At 37.8% G+C, this 25,718-nt stretch overlaps 1 protein-coding gene across 9 annotated transcripts; it reads right to left on the bottom strand.

Moving 5' to 3' along the window:
* Window positions 1-1,243: 1,243 nt before the first annotated feature.
* LOC117678832 (uncharacterized) lies at window positions 1,244-22,357 on the bottom strand. Of its 9 annotated transcripts, none has more exons than XM_087872721.1 (12): window positions 21,842-22,357; window positions 20,626-20,672; window positions 20,122-20,286; window positions 19,093-19,210; window positions 17,704-17,754; window positions 12,433-12,510; window positions 11,540-11,596; window positions 10,016-10,075; window positions 8,227-8,291; window positions 5,180-5,258; window positions 4,247-4,298; window positions 1,244-1,510 (listed from the first exon to the last, which is right to left on the bottom strand). In XM_087872721.1, exons 1-12 carry the CDS (start codon window positions 21,842-21,844, stop codon window positions 1,500-1,502), a joined length of 786 nt encoding a protein of 261 aa, XP_087728847.1. In that variant the 5' UTR covers window positions 21,845-22,357; the 3' UTR covers window positions 1,244-1,499. The 9 variants fall into 9 exon arrangements, with proteins under 9 accessions (XP_087728847.1, XP_034296204.2, XP_087728846.1 ...); XM_034440313.3 differs by having other exon boundaries at window positions 4,243-4,298; window positions 22,177-22,357; XM_087872720.1 differs by having other exon boundaries at window positions 22,177-22,357.
* Window positions 22,358-25,718: the final 3,361 nt, after the last annotated feature.

Here is a 25,718-nt window from a genome sequence, read left to right as displayed (position 1 = left end):
TTCATGTTACTCAATTATCCCTGCTTTGATTGGTGGCACATTTATTTCCAATTATTATGTTATTGTTGACCTACAAAGCCATATATGGTTTGGCCAGGGTTTGGTTGAAATACCTTTGTTGATATGACCTAACTCAGTCTTTGAGCTCTTCCAAGGTGTTCACATTTCTACCTATCGGCAAAGCGAATGGAGTGATTACCTACATATTCTGATGTATTTATGGAGAATTCCCTGTTTTAGGCAGCAGCATTTGTCTTCACAAGTTCAATTCCATTGTTTGTTGAAGACTCATCTTTTCAACAAGTCTTTGTATCATTTTAATGTGATCTGAAGAGACTTCAGATCTTCAGAAAAAATATTCTCTTTTATTGATAGTATTTTTATTGTTATTTTTCCAGTTTGATATAATGGATGCTTATAATAACCTTGTGTTTTAAGTATTTGTGTTCTATATTTTTATTTTTATTTGTAAACTATATTCTTCTAAAAAACACTTTTTTTAATCCAATTTGTGAATCAAGCTTTGTGTCATGGATCATCAATCACTTGACATGCATACTCTTCTTATGGGTTTTTATGTACATATAAAATTAAGCCTGGTATAAAGAAAGAAGATAAAAACAATTCTTTACATTATTCTAGAACTTGGCATTTTCAATGGCACTGAATGTGGGAGATACACTTGTCAGACAAAAGAAAATAATTAGTGCAAAGCTAAACTAAGGAAACTGCTACCAATAGGACTGCTTTGAAAAGAAACTAGAGAGATTCACAGAAGGTTTGCCTATTTAGGTCATAATGGCTGACTCAGGCCACTATTGGGAGGAAGATTAGATAGGCCTTTGGTCTGGACTGTCCTTATGCTATCTTTAAATTCAAGCAGGCAGAGAAAACAGTATGGTTCAAGTCAGGGGTGGGTTCTACTTATCTTTACCATGGGTTTGCAACGGGATTGCGTGCACGAGCTCGCTTCACTCGCGCATGTGCCTTGCTTCTGCGTGTGCGCAGATCGCTGATGATGACATCTGGGGTGGTGGGCGGGGCCTCCCGCCGGTTTTACTACCAGTTCTTGCGAATCGGTCCGAACCAGGGGCAACCCACCACTGGTTCAAGTGTCCTGTCAGTCACACAGAGTAGCCTTATTTAGCATGGTAAATTGAACAGGTCTGCAAGGAATTTCAGTTGAAATAATTCAGCCCTGGAAATTTTTTGATAGGATATCAGCTTTATCCACATTCATATACATTATAATGACAGGATCTCTTTAGTCAGCAGCTCTTTTTGATTCTGGTATCACTTTGGTAAGAGGCCAGTACTGTACAGTTGTATATGTGGCTGGATATAATAGTCTAAAAACCGCCATAGGGGTCGTTGGTATGCCTCTGTCACTGTATGGTTTGAAAGGCAGACACCAAGAACAAACAGTATGACTAGAAGCACAGTGAGGAGTATCACCAGTAGGATTCCAGCGAAATGCCACAGAATAATAAAGACCCAGGCTAGCTTCCACCTGTTGAAAAGAAATGTGAAACCTGCAGTTGATAAAAGTAAAATAGGTCATGGCAAAAACAATAACTTCTTACATCTTAATGACAATTTATTGATCGGAGAAAACATATACTGTAACTAAAACCCTAGAGTTTGATGTTCAGGTACAAGAATGCTTTGGATTTTTAATTAAAAAGAGGGTTTCAGAGATGACTATAAAGGCATGTCAGGAAGCCCTAGTTGCATTTTCTGGGCATATGAATTTGTTGTTGAAAACTAATAAGGAGAATCCGTGTTGGGTGATAAAGAAATACGTTTGGTACTGCATTCATATCACAGATGAAAGAAAAACAAAACACCCCTCCTCCGGGTTTTAGTTAACCATCAATTGATAAAATTTCAGTGTCAATGAAGAATCTGGTTTCTTTTTATCAGGCTTGATCAAACGTCCAAAACTGTAGACTGAATGTGGCAGAACTCTCTCTCTCTCTCTCCTCAGTTATGACAAGTTTCAGCAAGACAGTATTTTATAATCCCAGCCATGCCCAAACAAATGATTCCTAGATGTGCTGGAACTTCTACTCCTAAAACTTGCATGAGCTGTAATTCTGGAAGCTGAGTTATGAGGAAAACATCCGTACTTTGAGTGACTTCCTTTACTTCCTTGATTTGAGTCTATGTTTTGGGAAACATAGAGATATATTTTGGGAAAAAGATTCTCTATACTTTCCATCCCGTAGACTTTCTGCCTTCTGCTTATGCACATAACTGAAGAAATAAACAATGTTATTTCTACTTGAATCTTGATAGATCTGAAATACTGAACAATTTGCCCACAAACCTAAGACTAGATAATCATGAGTATATTGACTCTTTATGTCAGTTAGTCCTGAGTGACAGCCATGTAACAACAGAAATATTGCTCTGTGCCTGTTACCTAATCAACTTTTATGTTCCCTTCTCCAATAGACATCACATAAAACCAAATCAAACCAAACCAACACCTGATAATAATATTTCCTCCCATTTAACAAAAGAAAGGGAAACAGAAATCTGTGGTTTGTTTACTGGCACAAGTTAATCTGTCCCTAATGAAAGGGTCAGAGTTCTGCCACAAAGAAACCACTAAATAGGAAAGAAAAGTCTTAGCTGCTTAATTTATAAAACACTTTCTTCTATCTTGCATCAAAGAAAGAAGCAGTCAAGTATTATTTATTTGAAGTTCTAATATATTTATAGAGATCTCTTAGAACATTAAAGCTGACTTTTATGACTTTATTAAAATTTTTATGACAGGTTTTTAATAATAATAATAACTATAGTAGTAGTAGTAGTAGTAATAATAATAGTAGTAGTAGTAGTAGTAGTAGTAATAATAATAATAATAATAATAATAATAATAATAATAATAATAATAATAATAATAATTTTATTTCTATACCGCCCCTCTCCCGAAGGACTCGGGGCGGTGTACAGCCATTTTAAAACAAAAAATATACAAATATCAAAATTTAAAATTATTAAAAATATTACACAATTTCGGCCCAGATTAAAACCCCCAATTTAAAACTCCCAATTTAAAATAATTACATAGTTAGCCCTGCCTGGCGAAACAGTAGGGTCTTAAGGGCACAGCGAAACACACGGAGGTCGGAGATCTTGCGTATTTCCGGGGGCAGTTCATTCCACAGGGCTGGGACTCCCACAGAGAAGGCCCTCCCCCTGGGTGTCGCCAGCCAACATAACTTGGCCGATGGCACCCTGAGGAATCCCTCTCTGTGTGAGCGGACTGGCCGGTGGGAGGCTATTGGTGGTAGAAGTCGGTCTCACAAGTACCCGGATCCTAAGCCATGGAGCGCTTTAAAGGTGGTAACCAACACCTTGAATCGCACCCGGAAGACCACTGGGAGCCAGTGCAGCTCACGCAGGAGAGGTGTCACATGGGCGCAACGAGTTGTGCCCATAACCACCCGCGCGGCTGCATTCTGGCCGCATTTTCCTCTGCTATGTCCATGTTTGCTCATAACTTTCTTCTTATATTTTTAATACTAATTCCCTTGTTACTATTTTTCCGAGATGTTAACAAATCTGAGACAGTTTTCCAAAAGTTACTATATTAATCTAATAAAAAATGTATTTCATTATAATTATTCTGGCACAAATAAAAAAAATAGTTTATAGTTTAATAGTTTACCTGATAGTCTATCAGGTAAAAATGGAAAAGCTGTTGAGATCCAATTATTTAGAAGAATCATCTTCATTTTTGGTTCATTCCACTGAAGATCTACCATGCACTGATTCTTCAACCAATTTACTGGAATCTAATGGATTCTAAAAAAGTTTGATTCCTCTTTGACTAATGAATGATGTAAACTCATTTAGGCTAAGATGCTACAGCCGTGTTGGATATCTGTGGCATTCATGGTGCATAATATAATAGTTATGAAACTAGGAAGAGATTCTCATTAGATTTTATAAACCATCCTATTGTTTAATCTCCTGCTACCATTGAGCGTATTGCAAATTCGCCTTTGAATTCTATTTTTTTTAAAATAGAAATTGTGGTCTGCCTGATTAATCACAAAAACTGAGTTCTGAAAATCCACGGGAAAACCTTAGACAAGCTCTCCAGTCAATCATCTGATCATAAGAAAAATGGACTCTGTGCATATCAGTTAGGTTTCTCTTTCTGGTTGTTGCAAGTTTATGTTGTAGTTATTGTTACTATCAAATAGTAATATTTTCTTCACTAACCTACCACCACAAAGCTGCTGTTTCATAGGTTTCTCTTCCCTTCTTATTTTTTCTTCCTGTAGATAAAAAAAGAGTAAAATTAGATTTTTAAGATTTCTAGCTTTCAGTGTTCCCAGTGCTTAATTGGTGAACCTTTTAAAGTTCCTCTCTGTGTAATTTAGACAGTTAAGTTCCCTTAAATCTAATTTTCTTGCCACTGAAACCCTGAAACCATGCTGCTAAATTACAGCATGATTTTGCACTATTCTCTTAGCTGTTGTGAAATAACAGTATTTGTAACCATTTTGAGCAACATGATTTAAGAGTGTCTAAGAAAGAACCTGCTAAATCCTGTCAAGGACCAGTCTAGTTCAGTATTCCTTCTCAGATTTCTCAGATGGATACCTCAGGTGGGATACATGATAACAGTTTCCTGATGTTTTCAATTCTCTGAATTGAATTCAGAGGCATGCTGTCTCTTTATTGATTCCAAGCACCCATATGTGCACAGAAATCCAGTAACAGCAAATGACGAGTCAATTACTGCTAAATTTGTGCCCCGCTGTTAATGCAGAGGAGCATCACAGTGTCAGTTGTTAAGTCAATCCTTATTTTAGGACTATAGATACTGTATCTGTTGACTATTTAAGAAGGTAGTAATTGCAAAATGTAGATTATTATCTTACTGTGAGGACAACCTGCCAGTTTCTTTGAATTAATCACAAATTATATAAGGTTAGTCTGTATACCTTCCCCTTCAGAAGCTATTAAGCAAAATCGTATTCTACAGCTCCAAGGTATCACTAAGCAAGTATCTCTGTCAAAGCTCAGTTTCAGTAGTTGTGATAACTATAGCTAAAACAGAGGACCCAATTTTTCCTCAGTGGTGATCTTTAATTTATGTTTACAAGACTGACCAGATAGCTTTCTCTGTTTTGGATAAAACAAGGTTACTGACCAGTTGAGCCCTGGCTATTTCATACATCAAGTTGTTTGGGTGAAGATTCAAAAACTTGCCTGGAAAGTTGCTGTGACACCTGAAAGAAGAGAAGTCTGGATTATTGAAACAGATTTTGTACCAGTGAGCTTGTTCCTAAAACCTCCCAAATGGGTTCCTTAAGAAATCCTCAAAGAATGTGATAGTCTTTGGAAAGTATGATGATGAAAGAAGTGGTGTCCTTTAAGCCAACACTCAACACTGAGAAAGCCATGCTTGTATGGCTTGTATAAGATGCAGGTATGCACTGTGTATAAAACATAGAAATTTATATTAAGAGTGGGGTTTTTTTCTTCCTGGGTCTTTTTATAAGAAAGTAAATTTAATTTGCAGAATTAAAAGGAATATATATAGAGAGAACAAATGAAAGTATATGATATTATCAAGAAAGTAAAATAATTGAAATGGAAATGGGTCAGTCACATAGCAAGAAGAACTGATGGCAGCCTGACTAAGGCAGTCATAGAATGGATCCCACTTGATAAAAAAGCATCTGTGAAAGAGACCTAAAACAAGATGGATCAATGACATCAGCAAATATTGAGGGCCCAATTGGCAAAAGAAAACTCAGGACCATATTGGCTGGAAACAGGAGGAAAAGGCCTTCATCCTGCAGTTGATAGACAATGACTAAAATTATGATATATATATATTCCTTTGCTTCTCTCTCTCTCTCTCCCTTCCTCTCTCTCTCTCTCTTGTAAAAGAATCTTAGATCATGGGTATCAAACTTGCGGCATCACATTGCCATCACATGACATTTTGTGACATTTTCCCCATTGGTGGAGCTGACTGCAGGCCGCCAGTTTGACACCCCGATCTAGATCCAGTAAATTCATGCCCTTCTAACTATATTTTGCCAACTGAAAACTCTACTTCTTGAGAAAAAAAATAGCATCACAGATGGTACAGATATTAGAATCAGAATGCCTCCTTCAAAGTCAGCAACTCTCTTTCTCTCCCCAGAATGAAAACTATAAAGACTCTTGTTAAGCCTTCAGGCACGACTTGGCTAACTTCAACTACCTTTGATTATGCAAACAACCAACAAATTTTTTTGAGGCAAAGGCCAGGAAAACTGAAACTGAAAAACTTCATTGCGGTCATCAATCAGCTCAAATGAAATTGATATGCAAATATCCGAAGCTGAATTGACAATATCTGAATAGTTAAAAGAAATACATGCAACAAATGTTGATTCAAAACAATATTACAGAGAGAGCTAAAATGCTTTTTCAGGGTACACAGGTTGTTGGATGTTCTTGGAGTTGTTTTGTATGGCATGAACTGGAGATATTGTGTGTATTATCCTCCAGATCAGGTGGCAGCAGAAGCTGCAGTGGGAGAGGATATCAGAACGGAACTGGTTTAGCAGACTGGCTGATGGAAGGGGATGCAGCAGTGGTGAAATGTAAAATTTGTTCTGTGGGTGTGGCTTGATGTGGGGGGTAATGTGACTGGGTGGGCGTGGCCAACTTTTTTTTTTAACTTTTAAAAGCATTTTTTCTACAACCTCTTCAGCCAAAGAGGTTGTAGAAAAAATGCTTTTAAAAGACTCTGACGATCCCAGCTGAGTTGCCTGTTCGTCACAGGCTTTTTTTTCTTTTCATCTGGGCATGGGGGGGGGCAGGGATTTCTGCTACCGGTTCTCAGAACCACTCACCGCCATCGCTACAGGATCGGGTGGTCCGAACCGGAAAAATTTCACCCCTGGGCTGCAGGTTTCAGATGTAAATGAAGATAGCTTCAGAAAGGTATGAGAATCCAAGAAACCCTGGAAAGAGTTTTTCGGATCCCCTCGGATTAGGAGTGACTTTTGAAAGAAAAGTACAGGTAGTCCTCAATTTACAACAGTTCATTTAATGACCGTTCAAAGTTACAATGGCACCGAAAAAAGTAACTTATGACCATTTTTAACACTTATGACTGTTGCAGCATCCCCACGGTCACATGATCAAAATTCAGATGCTTGGCAACTGACTTATATTTATGACGGTTGCAGTGTCCTGGGGTTATGTGATCTGTTTTGCAACCTTCTGATGAGCAACGTCAAGGGGAAGCCAGATTCACTTTACAACTGTATTACTAACTTAACATCTGCAGCAGTGGTGGGTTGCTATCAGTTCTCCCCGGTTCTTGTGAACTGGTAGTGGAAATTTTGAGTAGTTCGGAGAACCAGTAAATACCACCTCTGCCTGGCCCGCCCCCAAACTATTCGCTGCCTCCCGAGTCCCAGCTGATCGGCTAGAAGGAAAAAACCTGTTTAAACTCTTGCTGCGGCACTTCAAAGGGCTGCCCTACAGCTGATCAGTGGTAAAAGGCAGTATGGTGGTAGACCAGTGCAAACAAATGGGTAGACCGGAATGCTCCAAAAACAAATGGGTAGACCAGTATGGCTCTGCAAGCAGTTAAAAGCCTGGTAGACAGTACCTCTGCTAAATCCTAAGGAATTGTCACATGACCATCAAATCATGCCCACAAAATAAGCCACACCCACAGAACCAGTAGTAAAAATTTTTAGAACCCACCCCTGATCTGCGGTGATTCACTTAACAACTGTGGCAAGCAAGGTCATAAAATGGGACAAAATTCACTTAACAAATGTCTCACTTAGCAACAGAAATTTGGGACTCAATTGTGGTCATAAATCGGGGATTACCTGTACTGAGAGAAGCTCTCTGAGGAAATAAAATGAATAGGAGACTCCTAAAAAGCTCCATTTGGGTCTTTCTCTCTAAAACTGTACATGCTGTATATACTTAAGCCAAGGTTCTTTATTTATTGGAAATATGCAGAAATTATCTATCTAAAAGAAACATAACAAGAAAAAAGTGTGATTTAGAGAAGAACCACACCCAACTGGAAAATCTCTGTCCCTTTTCCCATAGCAGCCCTTACATCAAAGCCATCTTCTTCTTGTTCAGAATTACAATAATGTTTGCATGACTTACAAAGGTTGAGATTTAACATATGATACAGAAAGAAATAGATTTACAGAAGTGTCTTACAGGGCCTTCTCTTTCTCAACAGCTGACAGCTCAATCTGCACAGTTTTTTCTCTGTCTTGAAGAATCTAGGAGGAAATATATGGCAAGTTGGGAAAACAGCTGAAGATGAATAAAGCCTTCCTAGCCACACTTCTACTCCACATTCCAACAAATGCCAAGAGCACTCTCAGATTACATACCAGCTCTTTCCAGAAAGCTATTTCCTATGGAGAACTAAAGTTTGTGTTTGTTTCTAAACCCAACGGCCTGGAACTGCTCTGAAAGGAAGGAACTGAACTACCAAAATACAGTGACCCTAGTTCCTAACTCTCACAGAGGATCCAGAAAGATAGCATAGTTGATGGTATTGAAGATCTAACATGATTAGTAGAGTCCTTCTTCTCCATCTAAGTCTTGCCTTAGGTCACCAACTAGAGCAATTAGAGGACTTTTTCTCTTATGCCCATGCCTGAACCTTGATTGAAAAGATCCAGGTAATCTATTACCATTATGTTCTCACACTGACTCTTTTTCATTTGTCCTCAGTTACACCATTGCTCTATAAAAGCTTTTTTCTGCCTGGAGTGCCTGCTCCAAATAGTCCTGCCTTTGAAGTAAACAAGATTAGGGGACTGGAGGCTAAAATATATAAAGAATGGTTGCTGGAATTGGGTATGTCTAGTTTGATGAAAAGAAGGATTAGGGGTGACGTGATAGCAGTGTTCCAATATCTCAGGGGCTGCCATAAAGAAGAGGGAGTCAAGCTATTCTCCAAAGCATCTAAATGCAGGACAAGAAGCAATGGATGGAAACTAATCAAGGAGAGCAGCAAGTTAGAACTAAGGATAAATTTCCTGACAATTAGAATAATTAATCAGGGGAACAACTTGCCTCCAGAAGTTGTAAATGCTCCAACACTGGAAGTTTTAAAGAAGAGATTGGATAATCATTTGTCTGAAATGGTATAGGATTTCCTGCCTAAGCAGGGGGTTGGACCAGAAGACCTCCAAGGTCCCTTCCAACTCTGTTTCTATTCTATTCTACCCTGTTTCCCCAAAAATAAGACATCCCCTGATAATAAGCCCAATCGGGCTTTTGAGTGCATGGCAATAAGGCCAAGTGCTTATTTCAGGGTTCAAAAAAATATAAGACAGGGTCTTATTTTCAGGAAAACACGCTATTCTATTCTATTCTATTCTATTCTATTCTATTCTATTCTATTCTATTCTATTCTATTCTATTCTATTCTATTCTATTCTATTCTTTAGAATGATATTTTTCTCTTGCAGAGAGTTATGCAGCTCTCAGTTGAAAAGCCTTCACTTGTATGACTTTAAATGTACTGTATCCATGTGAGCCAGAAACTGCAGGATTATGATGTCATATGAATAATGTCTAGAGGGGAATGACTCATTCGGAACATTCATGCAGTAGAACTTTAGGTAGAGAATACCAGGATGAGGTTCACGACATCCAATTGGTACCTGTTATTTTATTTTAGAAAAGGAAAGACTGTTTTTCAAAAGTGGGGATACAAGCACCATTGAATCACTATAGAATGATAGCCTTCTTTGTGAGGAGGAATCAACATTTTTGCCAAAGAACCTTTGGTTTCTACAGAAAAACAAATATCATGTTTGTATACCATTGGCAAGTTATCTTTCATTACGCTAGCAATTTAGGACTGCATAAATAGGGGCCACTAGGCTAGGTGACACCAAAGAAAACTCTAACTTGTTGCCATAAAATAGTCATCTGAATTTTTGCAGCCAGCATATGATACCCAAACCTCAGTGCCTTAAAAAAATACCTGTATTTTTACTTCATATTCTTGTACGTACTCTTCTAGCTCCTGAATTTGGTGTTTCATCTGGAAAACAAATTCAAATAATTTCTCACATGCTCTTAACATGCTATTTGGCTGTTTTGTTTTTATTATTCAGTGCATTTACATAAGCACATTTAAATGTCATTAAGTACCATATCTAGGCTGCAAACTTCCAGATGGCAATGAACGGCAGCAAAGAAATACAAAAAAAACCACCACAACTTTTTGGTGTTATTAATGGTCATTTTCAGTTTTAGAGTTCTTTATGTTTGACTTAATTAAACATGTAGTGACTGGGTAGCAACATCACTGTGGAAGTAAAAATAGAATATGTCTGAGGCTTAATCTGTTGTGGGAGCCCAATTATTGTTTTTTATAAATCATGTATGCTTTTTTATTATTAGAATCCAGAATTGTGATTCATTCAGGGAATCATAGCCATATAAACTACGGAGTAACAAAATATATGAATCCAGCTGACATGGGAAAGTATTGCAGGTAGTTTAAACCTTCAGAGATTCTTGTCCTCAAAATCAGACTATTTGAGCTGTCTTTGAAATACCTGAAAATCATCAGGTAAGAATGGAAGTGAAATATTTAGAAAGGTCACTCAAAGACCTTGTTAATACCAGCCAAATATCCTGCTACCCCTCTTGCCAAATTAAAAAAAAAAAGTCCTTGCTTTGCGAAAGGTTAATGAAGAGATTGTTAATAAAAATGATATGTAGTGAATTCCAAAAGGCTATTCCCAAAGGCTCAGACCTGGATAAGTTAAAGGAAAACTTCTTTGTGTGATTTGTCACACAAATCTAGATAGTGGGCAGAGACTATTAAAGCCAAGAAATTCACCCTATAAGACATCAGCCAGATGCAGGAAGGGCAACTTTAAATTGCCTTTATTGTACCTTCTCCCTTGGGAAAGGAGTGGGGAACAAAGCAGGCCTCAAACTCTGAGAGAATTTTATCACACTCTTCCTTCTGATTTGGCCAACCTACCAAGAATAATCAGAGGAACTTTGCCAGTTTATTCCTCATGAGTAAATTAATGAAGAGTTGGACATTGTCCAGAATAAAGTGTGTGACAGTAAGTAGGAAGTTTGTGTGAGCCAGGGGACGCCTTCTACTCCATCCTCTATTTCTATGCAAATACATATCAAGCTACATGCTGATATCTATTATCCCATGTCTCTTTTAGGGAAAAGTTACATGTATATTTAATCAGGATACTCTGGGATTATGAATTTAATTTGCTGTTTTCAGAGAGAAGCAGATTTGGGATTGCTTAACTTTATGAAACTGTTATTGTCTTTTTATAATTGACTTCTCTGACTTTTCTCTTCCTCTCACAGCAACCACAATTTCAGCATCATATTCCATGAAGCTGATATAGTATAGTCTAACAAAATTGATCCTATAATACATTTTAGAGTCATCATAAGACTCTTTGAATTGCAACTAACACACTTAACACTTTGAAAGTTTGGCACATATAATAATAAAGGGTACCTTTCTGAAAACCTCATCTTCCTCTCCACAAATCAGTTTGCATTCTTGAAGCTCCCTCTAATTAAAAATAATAATAATTATCTCATTGGATATCTCAGCTTGTTATCTCAAAAGAGTAGTAAAGCAGGAGTTGAGGACAAAAAGCAAAGATTTTCAGCTTTTCTTTTCAGCTGCTCTGAGATAAAATGCAGCATTCACAGTGGAATGCATAGAAAATGTGGTATTTGTTAAACGTGAGGCTGAATATTATCCTCAGCTTGAAGTAATCTAATGTTATGGTGTATGTAATGTAATGTTCGAAATAGGAGTAGAAGTACAGAAGTCTTTTTTTATTGGTGCTATATTGTGAACAAGTAGAACCACAACATCTTGTCAATTGGTCAATCAATCAGGAACCAGATGACCGCCAGATGGCAGCAAAGAAATTTGTACGAAAACTTTCAAATTGGATTTTTCCAGCTCAGCTGTCCTGGCCTTAGATCAAGGGATATCTTTACTGCAAAAATAACAACCAATCAGATCAATTGTAATTATTTAACTGAAATGCTTTGGAAGAGGTTGATTTAATATTTGTAGGTAATCTGTACTTCAAAATTCATACTGAATAAGATAATTTACATATTTAAATTCTGTAACAAAAATTACATAGTAGGACTTCATGTGATGTTTTCTCTCTGTATAATTAATTATAAATCTGAACCGCCCCACATCCTTTATTATAACCCAATAATATATTGCAGCTTATTCAATCACCACATGCCCCTTTGATTCTTAGTCTGAAACTAGTTCCATAGAGCTTCGTATAATAATGATAATAATGAAACTTCCCATTTTTCACACAGACAAGTCCTTAACAATGTATTTATTTCTATTCTGCTTCTACGTTTACTTACCTGTAGCTTATTGACATAACAGCAGAGCTGAAGGTAGTTCCGCTGATTGATATTCTTTGATGCTGTCAAAGCTGAGCTCTAATTTTGAACACAAAAGCAACACAAAAACTCATATTCAGTTCACCATTATGGACTGATCAGTCAACTGTTCCTTGCTACTACATCTTAATACGTAAAGCCAATTCATAGACTGGCCTGATAATCTTAAACCTGAAGCTTCCAGTTTTGTTTTCTACTGAGAAACAGTAATTGAAGCTGAAGCTCAAATACTTTGGCCCCCTAATGAGAAGAGAGGACTCACTGGAAAAGACCTTGAAGCTGGGAATGATTGAAGGCATCAGGAGAAAGGGACAGCAGTTGGTTAGATAGTATCATTGATACAATGAACATGAATTTGGGCAAACTCCAGGAAACAGTGGAGGACAGAGGAGGCTGGAATGTTATGGTCCATGGGGTTGTGAAGAGTTAGACACGACTTAGCAACTGAACAACAACTGATAAACAGGTTCCCTTTTGTTTCTCCATCCTTCCAGGAAGCAAATTAATACTGGCTTCAAAGAGGAGAACTTTCAGTGGTGGGAGACTTGGAACCAGCAAAACACCTTATCTTAAATATTGCCTCTTTCACTTTCAAGGAAATCCCTGTATGTCTACTTAGGAGCAAACCAAACCAAACCAAACCAAAGTGATTATAATCAGAGACCTGCCATGCCAATGGTTGGATGCTTAATGTTAAATCAGTTTTATAATGACTCGGTAAAATAGTATTTATGCTGCATGTGTTAAATAATGTGAATGTTTATTTCAATAGAAATTAAATAGTAATTTCAAAACTAAACTGGGGAAAAAAGCTGCAATCTATCAAAATTTAGTGCTTCAGGCATAACATTCATTTCTGTGACAAGTGAGCTACAGCTGAGATATTCAGCTGCGAAAGCTGTTTCATGTTTCCCTCTGTAATGGTTTTCACTCTGTCAGGGCAGACATATGAGAAAGAAGGATGAGTACAGTGGAGATAATTACAGTGTATTTTTAAAAACATTTATTTCAATATGGCTGAACAAACACTATAATGAATCAATAACAGTTCCCAATTCACTTTAGGCAGGAAACTTGGTTTAGATCAACCTTATTCCAGATAAGCCTTACTAACCAGGATGCCCTCCAGAGCTTTTGGACTATTCATCTTGTTATGTATTTACTTATTCTTTCCTTCATTTAACATATATTCCAATAGTACCTCTCATGGTTGACAATTTTGTACAGTTAAAATATCCACAGTAGGTAATAATAAATATCCACAGTAAGAACTGAAATAAACATAAAATTCATAATAAATATAAAACACATTAAAAAAAGAAAAGAAAGAATTAAATGAAAATCAAACATATATATATATATATATAAATATGTGTGTGTGTGTGTGTGTATATATATGAATGATGCGGTGGGTCAATGGTTAAGACACTGAGCTTGTCAATCGAAAGGTCGGCAGTTCAGCGGTTCGAATCCCTATATATATATATATATATATATATATATATATATATATATATATATATATATATATATACACACCTAGCTGACATCCAATCAATTGACAAAAGCTCTTTGGAAGAGCTCAGTTTTTAGCATCTTTTTAAATTAATTCAAAATGGAGTTCAGACTGATTTCAATCAGAAAATTATTCCAAAAGGCAGGAACTGCTACTGAGAAGCAGCACTTCCAGTGTATACAGGTAATCCTTGATTTACAACAGTTCATTTAGTGACTAAATGAAATTACAACAGCACTGAAAAAAGTGACTTATAACTATTTTTCACACTTACAACCGCTGCAGCATCTCAATGATCAGGTGATCAAAATTTGGATGCTTGGCAGCTGGAATGTATTTATGACAGTTGCAGTCTCCTAGAGCCACATGCAGTGGTGGGTTGCTACTGGTTCGCCCCAGATCAGCTGAATAGGTAGCGGTGGCGGCAGGAGGCTCTGCCCACCTGCCTGGACGCTTCTGTGCATGTGCAGAAGCGTTGCACGCGTACGTGCTCATGCCCACGAGCAAACCGGTAGCAACGGGTTTTGAAACCCGGCCCTGGCCACATGATCACCATTTGCAACCTTCTGACAAGCAAAGTCAATGGGGAAGCCAGATTCATGTTACTAGCTTAACAACTACAGTGATTCACTTAGCAACCGTGGCAAATAAGGTCATAAAATGGAGCAAAATTCACTTAACAACAGAAATCTGGGGCACAATTGTGGTCATAAGTCAAGGACTACCTGTAGACTCATGTATAAATGTGATCTCATTGCAGAATGACCTGACAATTACATTAGTAACTTTGGTCATGGGGATATAATATAAACCTTTTGACAAGCACAAGTTAACAAAAACTCTATCGGCATAGTTAAAACCTGATTCATGTGAATAAACTGACATATTGAGAACATAAATTGAGCAGGCATAAGTAGTATGGGGCTCTGATACAGTTAACATGTAATATAGCATGTGGAATACTCTTAGTTTTTCTGTCCCCTGTTTTACCTCCCACCCCATCCCTTCCCAAGAAGGTTGCTAGCAAAAGATTGCTTTTGCAAGATGCCTGAACAAGTTATCTGTTGGGAAAAAAACCTTTTAAAATTAGGCCGGGAATGCATGCAATTTAGTTAAAATTTATTATGAATAACAATAGAACTATAGTAAATAATAAAAAATGACACCAAAAGAACCCCAACAAAATTCATTTCTGCTTTACCCCTTGGAATATCAATTTAGTTAGCAGGTGCCTAGTAATTAGATTTTCGAGAATGCCATTTAAATTACATTAAGTTAAACCAATAAAAATAAAAGAATAGAATGATAGATCTTCCAGAGATCAAAACTACCATCAAGTATAATTACAGTAGGCATATTATTAACTGGATTGATTACATGGCATTAACTTGGTGTTGATTCTTAGTAAACACATTCTTGGCCTTCTCCAGATTATCCTTCCCCAAACTGGTTCTTCAGCTCTTCCAATGATCCACCCATTGCTTAACTTGTGAATAGGTGCTTTCACTTTGCTCCTAGTTGTCCTTTTTTCCCTCTTTTTCTTCCAATTATACTAATCCAAACTGTTTTCCATTTTTGATAGCGTGACCAGTTTAATTGGTCATGGGAACACAAAGTAGCATACTCCACAGCAGTTTTATACCCCGTACTGCTCAACATATTTATAAATGACTTCTGGAAAGAGCTATAGAATAAGATTACTAAATTTGCTAATAACACAAAGTAAGGAACATAGGAAATGTTCAGGGGTGTCAAACTCGCATCATCACGGCGTTGTCACATGATGTAGTCACTTGATTACTTTTTCCCCCTTCGCTCAACCGGATGTGGGCGTGGCCAGCGTGTAACGCATCTGGCCCGCGGCCGTGAGTTTGACAGCCCTGCATTAGAGGATAGCATCAAGATCCAAGAACATTTCACAAATTGGAATAATAATAACAAAATTTCAACAGGGACAAATGCAAAGCTCTTCCTTTGGGTAATGGAAAAAAAAAGCAAAGGCATGAATATAGCATGGGGAGATCATTTATTTATTTATTTATTTATTTATTTATTTATTTATTTATTTATTTATTTATTGGTTCGATTTATATGCCGCCCTTTTCCGGAGACTCAGGGCGGCTTACAATGCGTTAAGCAATAGCCTTCATACTTTTGTATATACCTGCTTAGTAGGGCTTTTGGCCCCCCCCTAAGCGGTGTCTTTTTTATACAAAGTCAGCTTATATATATTACATACATACATTACATGCAAAAAAGATCAGAATGCCTAGCTGAATATGAACTGACACTGCACCCTCAGAGAAGAAATGGATGCTAGGCTGCATCAACAGAAGGAGGGTGTCTTTAAATTTGTTTCTATATTTATTCTGCACTGAGCAGGGCACATCCAGAATGATTGTTTCTTGTTCTGTTTGCCTTATTTTAGGAAGGTTATTAAAAAAACCAAGCTGATAAGCAAAAACCTCTGAAGAATGGTTGGGCATTAGTATGTTTAGCCAGGGGATGAGCAGGTGGACATAATACTTATTTCAAGGATTGAAAGGATTGCCATGTAGCAGATCATCTAGACTTGTTCATGTCATTCCAGAGCACAAGAGACAACAGGGTTAAATTACAAGGAAGGAGGTTTTTATTAGACATCCGGAAGAATTTCCTAGCTGTTCAACAGAAGAATGCTATTCAACAATGAAATATTAACCTTCTCACAAAATGAGCATGCACTGTCCTTCAAACAAAAAGTTGAAACTAATTTTTTTTTTATATATGATAATTTATTTGATGTAGCCCATCTATGTACAATTTTTAAAGATTGGACGTTTTGGTGCCTGGATGAAATAAAAAGGGGAGATTTTGACTGTTTTTTAAGGAAAGGATGCAAAGCAGAATGCCCTGAGGTTGGGGTATCTGCAAAAGGATTCAAAAAGCCATGGTGATGGGTCACAATTATGCAGTCAAAATTCTGTCCTGTTTAAAGGTGCATTGTGATGTTCTCTGTGAAATGTCTGTCATGAGGTATTCAGAAGATCTGTAATAGTCACAAGGTCATCATCAACCTATGCCAGCTATTTTCTTCCAGACCATCACATACATGTGCTTTTAAATATTACCATAATGTTGTAGTAGCAGGGGTGAAATGCTCCTGGTTCAGACCAGATCGCCCGATCCGGTAGCGATGGCGGCAGGTGGTTCAGAGAACCGGTAGCAAAAATCCCTGTGCCCCCCGACCCCATGCCCAGCTGAGCCGCATGATCCTCAGAGGCTTCTTTTTTTTTTACTTTTAAAAGCATTTTTTCTACAACCTCTTCCAACGAAAAAATGCTTTTAAAAGTAAAAAAAAAAAGCCTCTGATCATGTGGCTCAGCTGGGATCATCAGAGGCTTTTCAAAACATTTTTTCCTGCAACTTCTTGGCCGAAGAGATGGTAAAAAAAATGCTTTGAAAAGTCTCTGATGATCCCAGCTGAGTTGCCTAATTGGCAGAGGCTTTTCAAAGCATTAGAAAAAATGTTTTGAAACGTTAAAAAAGAAAAAGTTGGCCACGCCCACCCAGTCACATAACCCCCCCCCTCACCAAGCCACGCCCATAGAACTGGTAGTAACAAATTTTACATTTCACCCCTGTGTAGTACTAGTGTCACGCAACAAAAAGAGTCATGCTTATATTTCTATGTTGTAGGATGAAAAAGCATCCAAGGAAATAACTATCTAACTTACCTTCTCAGAAAGCATGAAGATTCTCATATGCAAATTTTCATTGTCCTTCTCCTAAGAAAGAAGAAAAGGTGAAATCTCTGCCTTAAAATTGCATTAGTTCTAAAGGCTGGTAAACAGAGAGAGATTCATGCCCAAAAAACTGAGCCATTGTTTGTTTAATAAAACTACAGTTAAACATATTTGTCTTAGCCCAAAGAGATGTTTTGCTATGATTCATTATGACTTTTTTGTTCATAAAGAAATTCATTCCTGGAGGTGCCCAAATCCTCTTGTATTGTTCCAGCCATGGGATCTAGAGCTACATTTGGTAATACTACTCTGGTGTGGAAGTAATATCTGCCTAAATTGATGATGTGAGTAGCAGAGCTACCCAAATGAATGATTTTGCAGCCTGTGGCAAAGCAGAAAATCCTTATCTGGCACGATGGGGATAGACTAGTGGCACTCTCACACACATGTGAGTGCCCGCCACTTGGACAAATGGAGCTGTGCATACTCATTCTCCTGCTGCTTGCCTGGTCTGGGGGTTGGGAACCCCTGGAGTAGACTACCCTGATCCAGAGGTCTTTGGGCAGACCAGAATGGGAATGTTCCAGTTGAGGAACTCAGAAGGAAGAGTTCAGGGAATTGCCCTTCCACCACCGGCAAGTGTCACAGGAGATAACTCTCACTTTGCTCAATGGTAAGGGAAACCCTGTTGGGGGATTAAAAAAAAATAAAGCTTTTCATTGAGATTCCTTCTTTATCCTGCTTTGTGACATTGCCCAACAGGGCAAATAGCTATTGATAACTGACAGAGGCTCAGAGGATTGTTCGGAGAACGGTCAGCACGCACCTTCTGAGTTGTAAGTACTGAGCATCTGGGCTACCTATCCAAGTAATGATGTGCCATAATCATTGAGGGAGTCAAGTGAATATGTCCTGAACTAAGAAAAGGTAAATAACCTTGCAAATCAAACCTGACTCCTGGTGATTCACAATATGTGCATGTGATTTTCCTGGCAGTCACCAAATTGTTTGCGAATTATGCCTTCTCGGATTTTTTTTTTTTTAAAAAAATCAAAATAGCCTATGCTCCTGGAAATTCCTGATGCCTTCTATCCAACTAGACCTAACCCTCCTTACTTCCCAATCCCAGAGATTGGAAAGTATTGTCTCTTGAGACCTTAAAGTGGTGAGGGTCATTTTAAGCAGACCTTTCACAAATCAGTGATTTTTTGATTTGTTTGACTAAATGTACTGTAGGCCTGCTAGGTATTGCTTTAAATACATCCAAATCATGCCACCAGTTACTGGTGATTTAGCCAGCAGATTTATGGTTCTTATTTTTAGGATGCCGTGTTTTGCGTGGAAAATTAATCAGGAGTGTTTATTTTTATTACTGCCTACCAGTTTTTGCAGAAATTCCTCCTCTGAAAATGCTGTTTCACTCTCCTCCTCTTGTCTTTTCTTAACTGCTTCCATGTCTGTTTCTAAGACAGTGATGGCCTCCTCAGCTTGCTTTATCCTGGGCATAATACATGGAATAATAATAGCAACAACAACAATTGTAATCATTGTAAAAAAGCTAATTAGACAAAGTGCAATGTTTTAGCAGCTACTCCTCCCCAAATAAATTGGGAAGGAAGAGATGTGTTGGATATATTCCAGAAAAGGCTCTAGCAAATGACTGACTTGACCAAGCTGTTGAAAATATTAACAGCTACTGGTATATCTACTAGGTGGGAGCTCCAAGTCATGGCCATCCCATTGAGAAGGCTTCACATGTGGCCAAGGGCAAGACATGAGCAATTGAGACACTTCATAGAAGAGAAGAAAAGAGAAGAGAAGAGAAGAGAAGAGAAGAGAAGAGAAGAGAAGAGAAATAGCACAGCATAGCATAGCATAGCATAGCATAGCATAGCATAGCATAGCATAGCATAGCATAGCATAGCACTCTTTTATTGGCCAAGTGTGATTGAACACATAAGGAATTTGTCTTTGGTGCATATGCTCTCAGTGTAAATCTCAGTGTAAATCAGTGTAAAAGTGTAAATCAGAAGTCAATGTTGACTCAAAAGCACAATAAATAAAACATGTTTTAAATAATGTATTAATCCATTCAAATAACTTTGGATCTTGTGCAAATTAGAAATATTAGTCACAGTAACCTCAACAAGAATAATACTGTAATCATCAGAGCCGACTAATTAATGTGGCTTTGATTTAAACTGGTTTTTAAATGTCTATTTGGTGAGCTTTTTGGAGAGAATATTTGAGCAATAGGAATGAAAAGTAAGGTTCAAATCTGGATAGTTTTTCATGTTTCAGTTGAACAACATTTCTCAAAAAAAAAAAAAAAGAAAGAAAGAAAGAAAGAAAAAGAAAAGAAAAGAAAGAATGTGCCATTCATTTAGTGTCATCTTTATTACAACTTACCTTTTGAGTTCAGCTTTCATGGTCCTCATAGTATCTTGTAGATCCCAAATATTTGCTTTGATGTTGTTCCCTTCATTAAGGAGATAAGTAATTTGTTCTCTCAAACATATATTCATATGCCTGGACTGAAAGATGGAAGCTCCTTTGGCTGCTATCCAAGTGTCCCTTGTTGGGGTACATATATAGATAGACATATCAGTTATTGCAGTCATAGAATTTAGGTCTGTTTTATGTATTCACTCCAATGTGTGAGGGTAAAAATGGATCCAGCGCTAACAATATTTTTTTTCCTTTCCTTCGGCTTCTCAATATTTGGAGAAGTAAAAGGCTTGTTGGAGGCATCATATGCAAAGATGCCCTTGATTAGATATAAAATAGTCTTTTAAAGAACAGATATATTAAGCCTAGGTAGAAGAAGATGCCATGAGATTTAATGAATTTCTCCTCCGATATCTTAAAACCTGGGCATTTTTGTTGTTATATTCCTATTTTGAAAATACTTACCTTGCATTCTTGGTTTCTTTATTGACAGCTACATAGGTTTCTGAAATCTGCTGGCAATAATAACAGATATTTAGTTATCTCCTTAAAAAAAAAGGAGCAAATATTTTTCAACTGTTTAATGGCTTGCTTTATGCAGTTTTGAGCAATCCCAGGTATAGCTGAGTAAATGGGAAGGTACTTATTGGGAATTTTGAGAGTTATAATAATTTTCACTTCCAGCACTACTAACCAGATTTAGGGAGACTGATAATCCTACTCTGGGGTTTATTTCAGAATAACTAGTTTTAGAATTCTTTAATGATATAATTGTGTCTGATGAAATCTTATCAAAACATGGCCTAAAGTCAGTGGTGGGATTCAAATAATTTAACAACTGGTTCTCTGCCCTAATGACTGGCTGAGTGGGCATGGCCAGGGGTGTGACAGGCAGCACTTGACCTCTTGCAAAAATGGGCCGCAGGGGAGGCACCGCCCCCCATGCCCATTTTGGGCCTAGTAGGCCTCCCTGCAGCCTCCTGGAAGCAAAAACGAGGCATGTGGGGACATTGTTGGAGGGGGGCTGAACCATTGGCCCCATTGTGGGGGAGGGGAAGGTGCAGGGTGGATGCAGCCATCGGCAGGGGTGGAGGCTCGGGAGGCATGCCCCCCCATGGCTCATGCTTGGTCCAGGCTCTGGAGGTGCTCCATGGACCTCCAGCTAGTGGAGCCACCTTGCCTGCCCAGGCTTCCCCTCTTGGGGCCCACAGAGCCCAGTCACTGAGCCCTGCTCTCTTCCCGCAGGGCCGGTGAGTCTTGCTGCTCGTCCTGAATGCTGCCCGGGAGGCTGGCAAATCACACTACTGCAACAGCCATCTTGACATTTTTAAAATCATACTCTCCAGATACCCCTGGCAACCATTCCAGCTCCTAGGAGAGAATGTTCAAAACTATTTAACACTAGTAGTTATTTTCTATTGTAAAACTTAGTAATTTATACTTTAGCATCCAGCAAGTCAAGTGCATGTGGCATTTGTAAACTGCAATATTTGGTGACAAGGTGAAAGATTTAATGATTCAGAAGTTATTTTACATCCTGAAACCACAAAGTGTTTGGTATTTCAATGTACTAAAATAGGGGACAGATCTGTGTACTGATCTATAGCGTTATAACCAGACAAAGTAAACATTATAGAGCTAGGGAGAAATGTTAAAGATAGCATTTTTAAAATACTTTTACCATTACTTTGGAGCTGCATCATTGAATTATTGTGTCTTCTCCTGGTCACCCCTTCCACCTGTATCTCAATCGGTATCTTCTTTAATCATGGAGTATTTCTTTTGAATGATACTCGATATATTATACAAGAATCCATTTTTAAACTCCAATAAGATTAATTACTCATTTTATATTCAAAACTAATTTTGATTTTAATTTTACCAAACCTCTGAGGATAAGAAGGGTACTGCCAAACAAATATTAGTGAACTATAATGTGCCAAGAGTGGCTATATTTTTATTTATAAAATTGGAACAAATTTATGGAACAAATATACATATAATTATCAGTATTACCTTAGTTTCACTCATAACATGCTCTGCCAAGAAATATATTAAGAAACATCTAATCTGATTTTCCTTTTGGTTTAGCTGACTCCATGTATAATGTGTGTGTGTGTGTTATGTACTGTGTCTGTGTGTTTAGCTGTATGTGCTTGTGTATATCTGTGTCTGTATCTGTGTGTGTCTGTATGTCTTTTTCTGTGTACAGTCTTAATATAGCTTTGAGGTCATAAAGGGGCTTGACCACCTCAAGAGTAAACAACTTGCTCAGGAGAGGTGGTTGTTACTTTTCTGACCACTAGATGGCAATGCTGCTCTAATGAATACTGTATGTAGCTTGCATAACAGCGTTTCTGTCATTTTCAATTAACTTCATTCTACTTTTGCTTTTATTCCAAGTCAAGAAAAAAACAAAACAATTTTTAACCATCCTATCAGGAAGATCTTAGATATTTGTCCTCAAAAATTACTGGAGAAATAGAAGGAAGTAGGAAGCAAACTGCAATAATTAGGAATATGAAATTTAATGAACACTAGGATACCTTGTATATTTTTCATCAGAGTGAATTCTTATCATATTTTTTTTATTATAGCTCGTTGTATTAAATCATGGTTTGTATCAGTGAAACAGCCATTCTGGGAAGATTAATTTTCAGGTCTACCGTTAGTCAGAGACGTTCACTGATTGGGTTTGTTTTCTTTCTTTTTTGTTTATTTGTCATTCTCTCTCTCTTTTCCTCCCTCGTTCCCTCCCTCTCTCTCCCTCTCTCTTGTGAGAAAAAGAAGAAGCTTGGAGTGAGCTGCTAGAGCAAAGGTGATATATAAATAAAATGAATAAATATATATTTAGTGCAGCCACATTTTGGAGATTTGAAATGGGGTGTGGAAAAAAATCTCTTTTATAATTTGAGAGCAAGGCAGGGGTGAAATGTTCCCAGTTCGGACCGGATCACCCGATCCGGTAGCGATGGCAGCAGGTGGTTTGGAGAACCAGTAGCAAAAATCCCTGCTCCCCCATGCCCAGCCGCGCGATCATCAGAATCTTTTTTTTAATTTTTAAAAGCAATTTTTCTACAACCTCTTCGGCCGAAAAAATGCTTTTAAAAGTAAAAAAAAAAAAGCCTCTGATGATCGTGCGGCTCAGCTGGGATCGTCAGAGGCTTTTAAAAGCATTTTTTTTTACAACCTCTTTGAGGTTGTAAGGTTTTTTGCAACCTCAAAGAGATTGTAAAAAAATGCTTTTAAAAGCCTCTGGCGATCCCAGCTGAGTTGCCTGATTGTCAGAGGCTTTTAAAAGCATTTTTTACAACCCCTTCAGCCGAAGAGGTTGTAGAAAAAATGGTTTTAAAAGTAAAAAAATAAAATGTTGGCCAGGTCAACTCAGTCACATTCCCACTCCTCCCCCAAGCCATACCCACAGAACTGGTAGTAACAAATTTTATATTTCACCACTGGAGCAAGGGCACATTTGAGCAAAATCATTAGTTTTGAGGCTATATACTGGTATTTATAAAGGCCCAAGGTTTGACTTCTATCTTTTCTACTGAAGTAGTACCTCAGGTGGTGGAAAATATCTTATTTTTATGGTAATTTTATTTAAAAATTAAATTAAAATTAGATTAAAAACTAATACAAGGTAAATAACATTAAAGAATAAAAAGAAAAACACAGGCACTATTGAAATAAAAAAAATTAAGAATATAGTAAAGAAAAAGAAAAGAAAAACATAAAGAAATTACTTCCCCCTTCATCACAACATGTATAAATGTTTTTAGAAACTTATCATCTCTTAAAATATATCTAATGATCTCTTCTTCCCACATTTCATCTCTTGGCTATAAACAATCATTTTTTCTGTCTGATGGTGGCAAATAACCACTAAGAATTATCAAAGATAACGACATATCTATTTGAACCTTGATCAAATAAACCAACTTTATATTCCTTCCTTCTACTTTTAACAATCTTGATCTTTTTTTCACTTCAAATAATGTTGTAGAGTGTGATTTCTTTCCATTTATTTCTTTGTGCCTTCTCACAAAATTCTTCAAAACTTTAGCCAGCCTCATTTGTAAATTGAATGTGGACAGATTATCCAGGTCACCCTCTTGGTTTGTTATTAACATATCCATTTTAATTATTAAGACATTAACTTTCATTTGTATGTCCAATGTACCATCTTATTCCATATTAACCTTGTACCTGTCATTTTAAAATCCATTTTGAAATCAATTGCAGTCTTGCCCTGTAAAACTTGTTCTTCGTCCATAGCATATTTTCGACACATTGTATCTATAATGACAAACATTCACAAAATTAACTTCTGAGTCCATTGCTGCTCTGTTTCAGTCCGCAGACATGACATGCCCAAGAATTTTAAGCACTTTATTGATAGTCTAGGCCCTTAAGGTGAATTCCCCAAGTTCCCACTCATACCCGGGACAAAGTCCTATTGAGTCCAGCAATGCTTAGTCTAGGCGCAAGGATACTGAATTCAAAGCCAAAGGCAAGGCAAGACTGTGCAGTCCAAAATCCAGGTCCAGTCCAAGGTATGAGTCCAAAATCCACTAGCAAATCTGAATTCCAAACGTAGCACAGTGAAGAGTCCACTAAACTTGAAGTCACAAAGGCAAGGCATGCACATGGCAAGTGAATGGGTGGTTGTTTCCACCAACTCCCTGCTCCACCCATCAGATTAAAGAGGTGATTGCTGGTGCAGCTCCTTGTGAGTAGCCTCATTGACCTCCATTGAAGTTGCCTCCATTCCACCCTCTGCATCTCCGGATCAAGTGGAAGAGGCAATTCCTCCTCATTCTCACTGGCTGGTTGCAGCTGTGCAGCTTCCCCAACCTACACTTTGGGAGGGGGGCTCTGAGGTGTCCAGCTGCAGCTGTGCCTCTCCTTTTTCTTCTCCAGCCAGGTGTTTATTTGGTTGCCCCTCCAGCGATCCCTCTGCTATGCCTCCCCACTTCGGCTTGGAGCACTCTGCAACTTCCCTGCGTTCCTCTGCACCCTCTGAAGTCCCTGGAGCTGGCTCTTCCTCATTCTTAGAGCTGGCATCTGGGGAAGCAATCACAATTGTTCACAAATATCCTTCAATACATTCCATGTATTTTGATTCATTAGTAAGTCAAATTTAAGTGTTCTTCTTTAAATTGTTGTCTTTGAGTCCTTTTATTTCCCTCTGGTGTCCAATTTTCAAAGTCCCGTTCTACCATTTTTTTTTAAAAAAAATAATCAACACAAAAGCACTTTCCCATGGGAAAGATTCTTATATTTAATTCCAAAAACTTATTTCAAATCCATCTGGACCGAGTCAGTTTCTCACTTTGCAAAATCAGAGTTCTAATTATCCCCTGGCTATTTATTCCTTCATCTCCCAGAGCCCTAAACCCAATGTAGAACAATGTCTTGTGGCCTTCTTGCATGGAGCAACATCTGGAGCACCTGTGAGTGATTTCAAGTCCTCTTCTTCAGGGGTGGGTTCTACTTACCTTTACTACTGGTTCGCAGTGGGATCACACTTCTGCGCATGTGCAGATCGCCGATGATGA

The sequence above is a fragment of the Pantherophis guttatus genome, chromosome 6 (assembly GCF_059756535.1).
Source record: "Pantherophis guttatus breed Tessera chromosome 6, ASM5975653v1, whole genome shotgun sequence".
In the NCBI taxonomy this organism is placed as follows: Eukaryota; Metazoa; Chordata; class Lepidosauria; order Squamata; family Colubridae; genus Pantherophis; species Pantherophis guttatus.
This window is presented reverse-complemented; position numbering and strand designations above follow the sequence as displayed.

Bases quoted from the DNA above. Each gene is read 5' to 3' on its own strand.
- LOC117678832 (XM_034440312.3), bottom strand. The intron at 19,211-20,121 runs GTAAGTTGTAAT...TATTATGCCCAG, and splicing joins ATGAAAGCTGAACTCAAAAG to GATAAAGCAAGCTGAGGAGG. The intron at 5,259-8,226 runs GTAAGACACTTC...CTCTTCTTTCAG, and splicing joins GTTGAGAAAGAGAAGGCCCT to GTGTCACAGCAACTTTCCAG.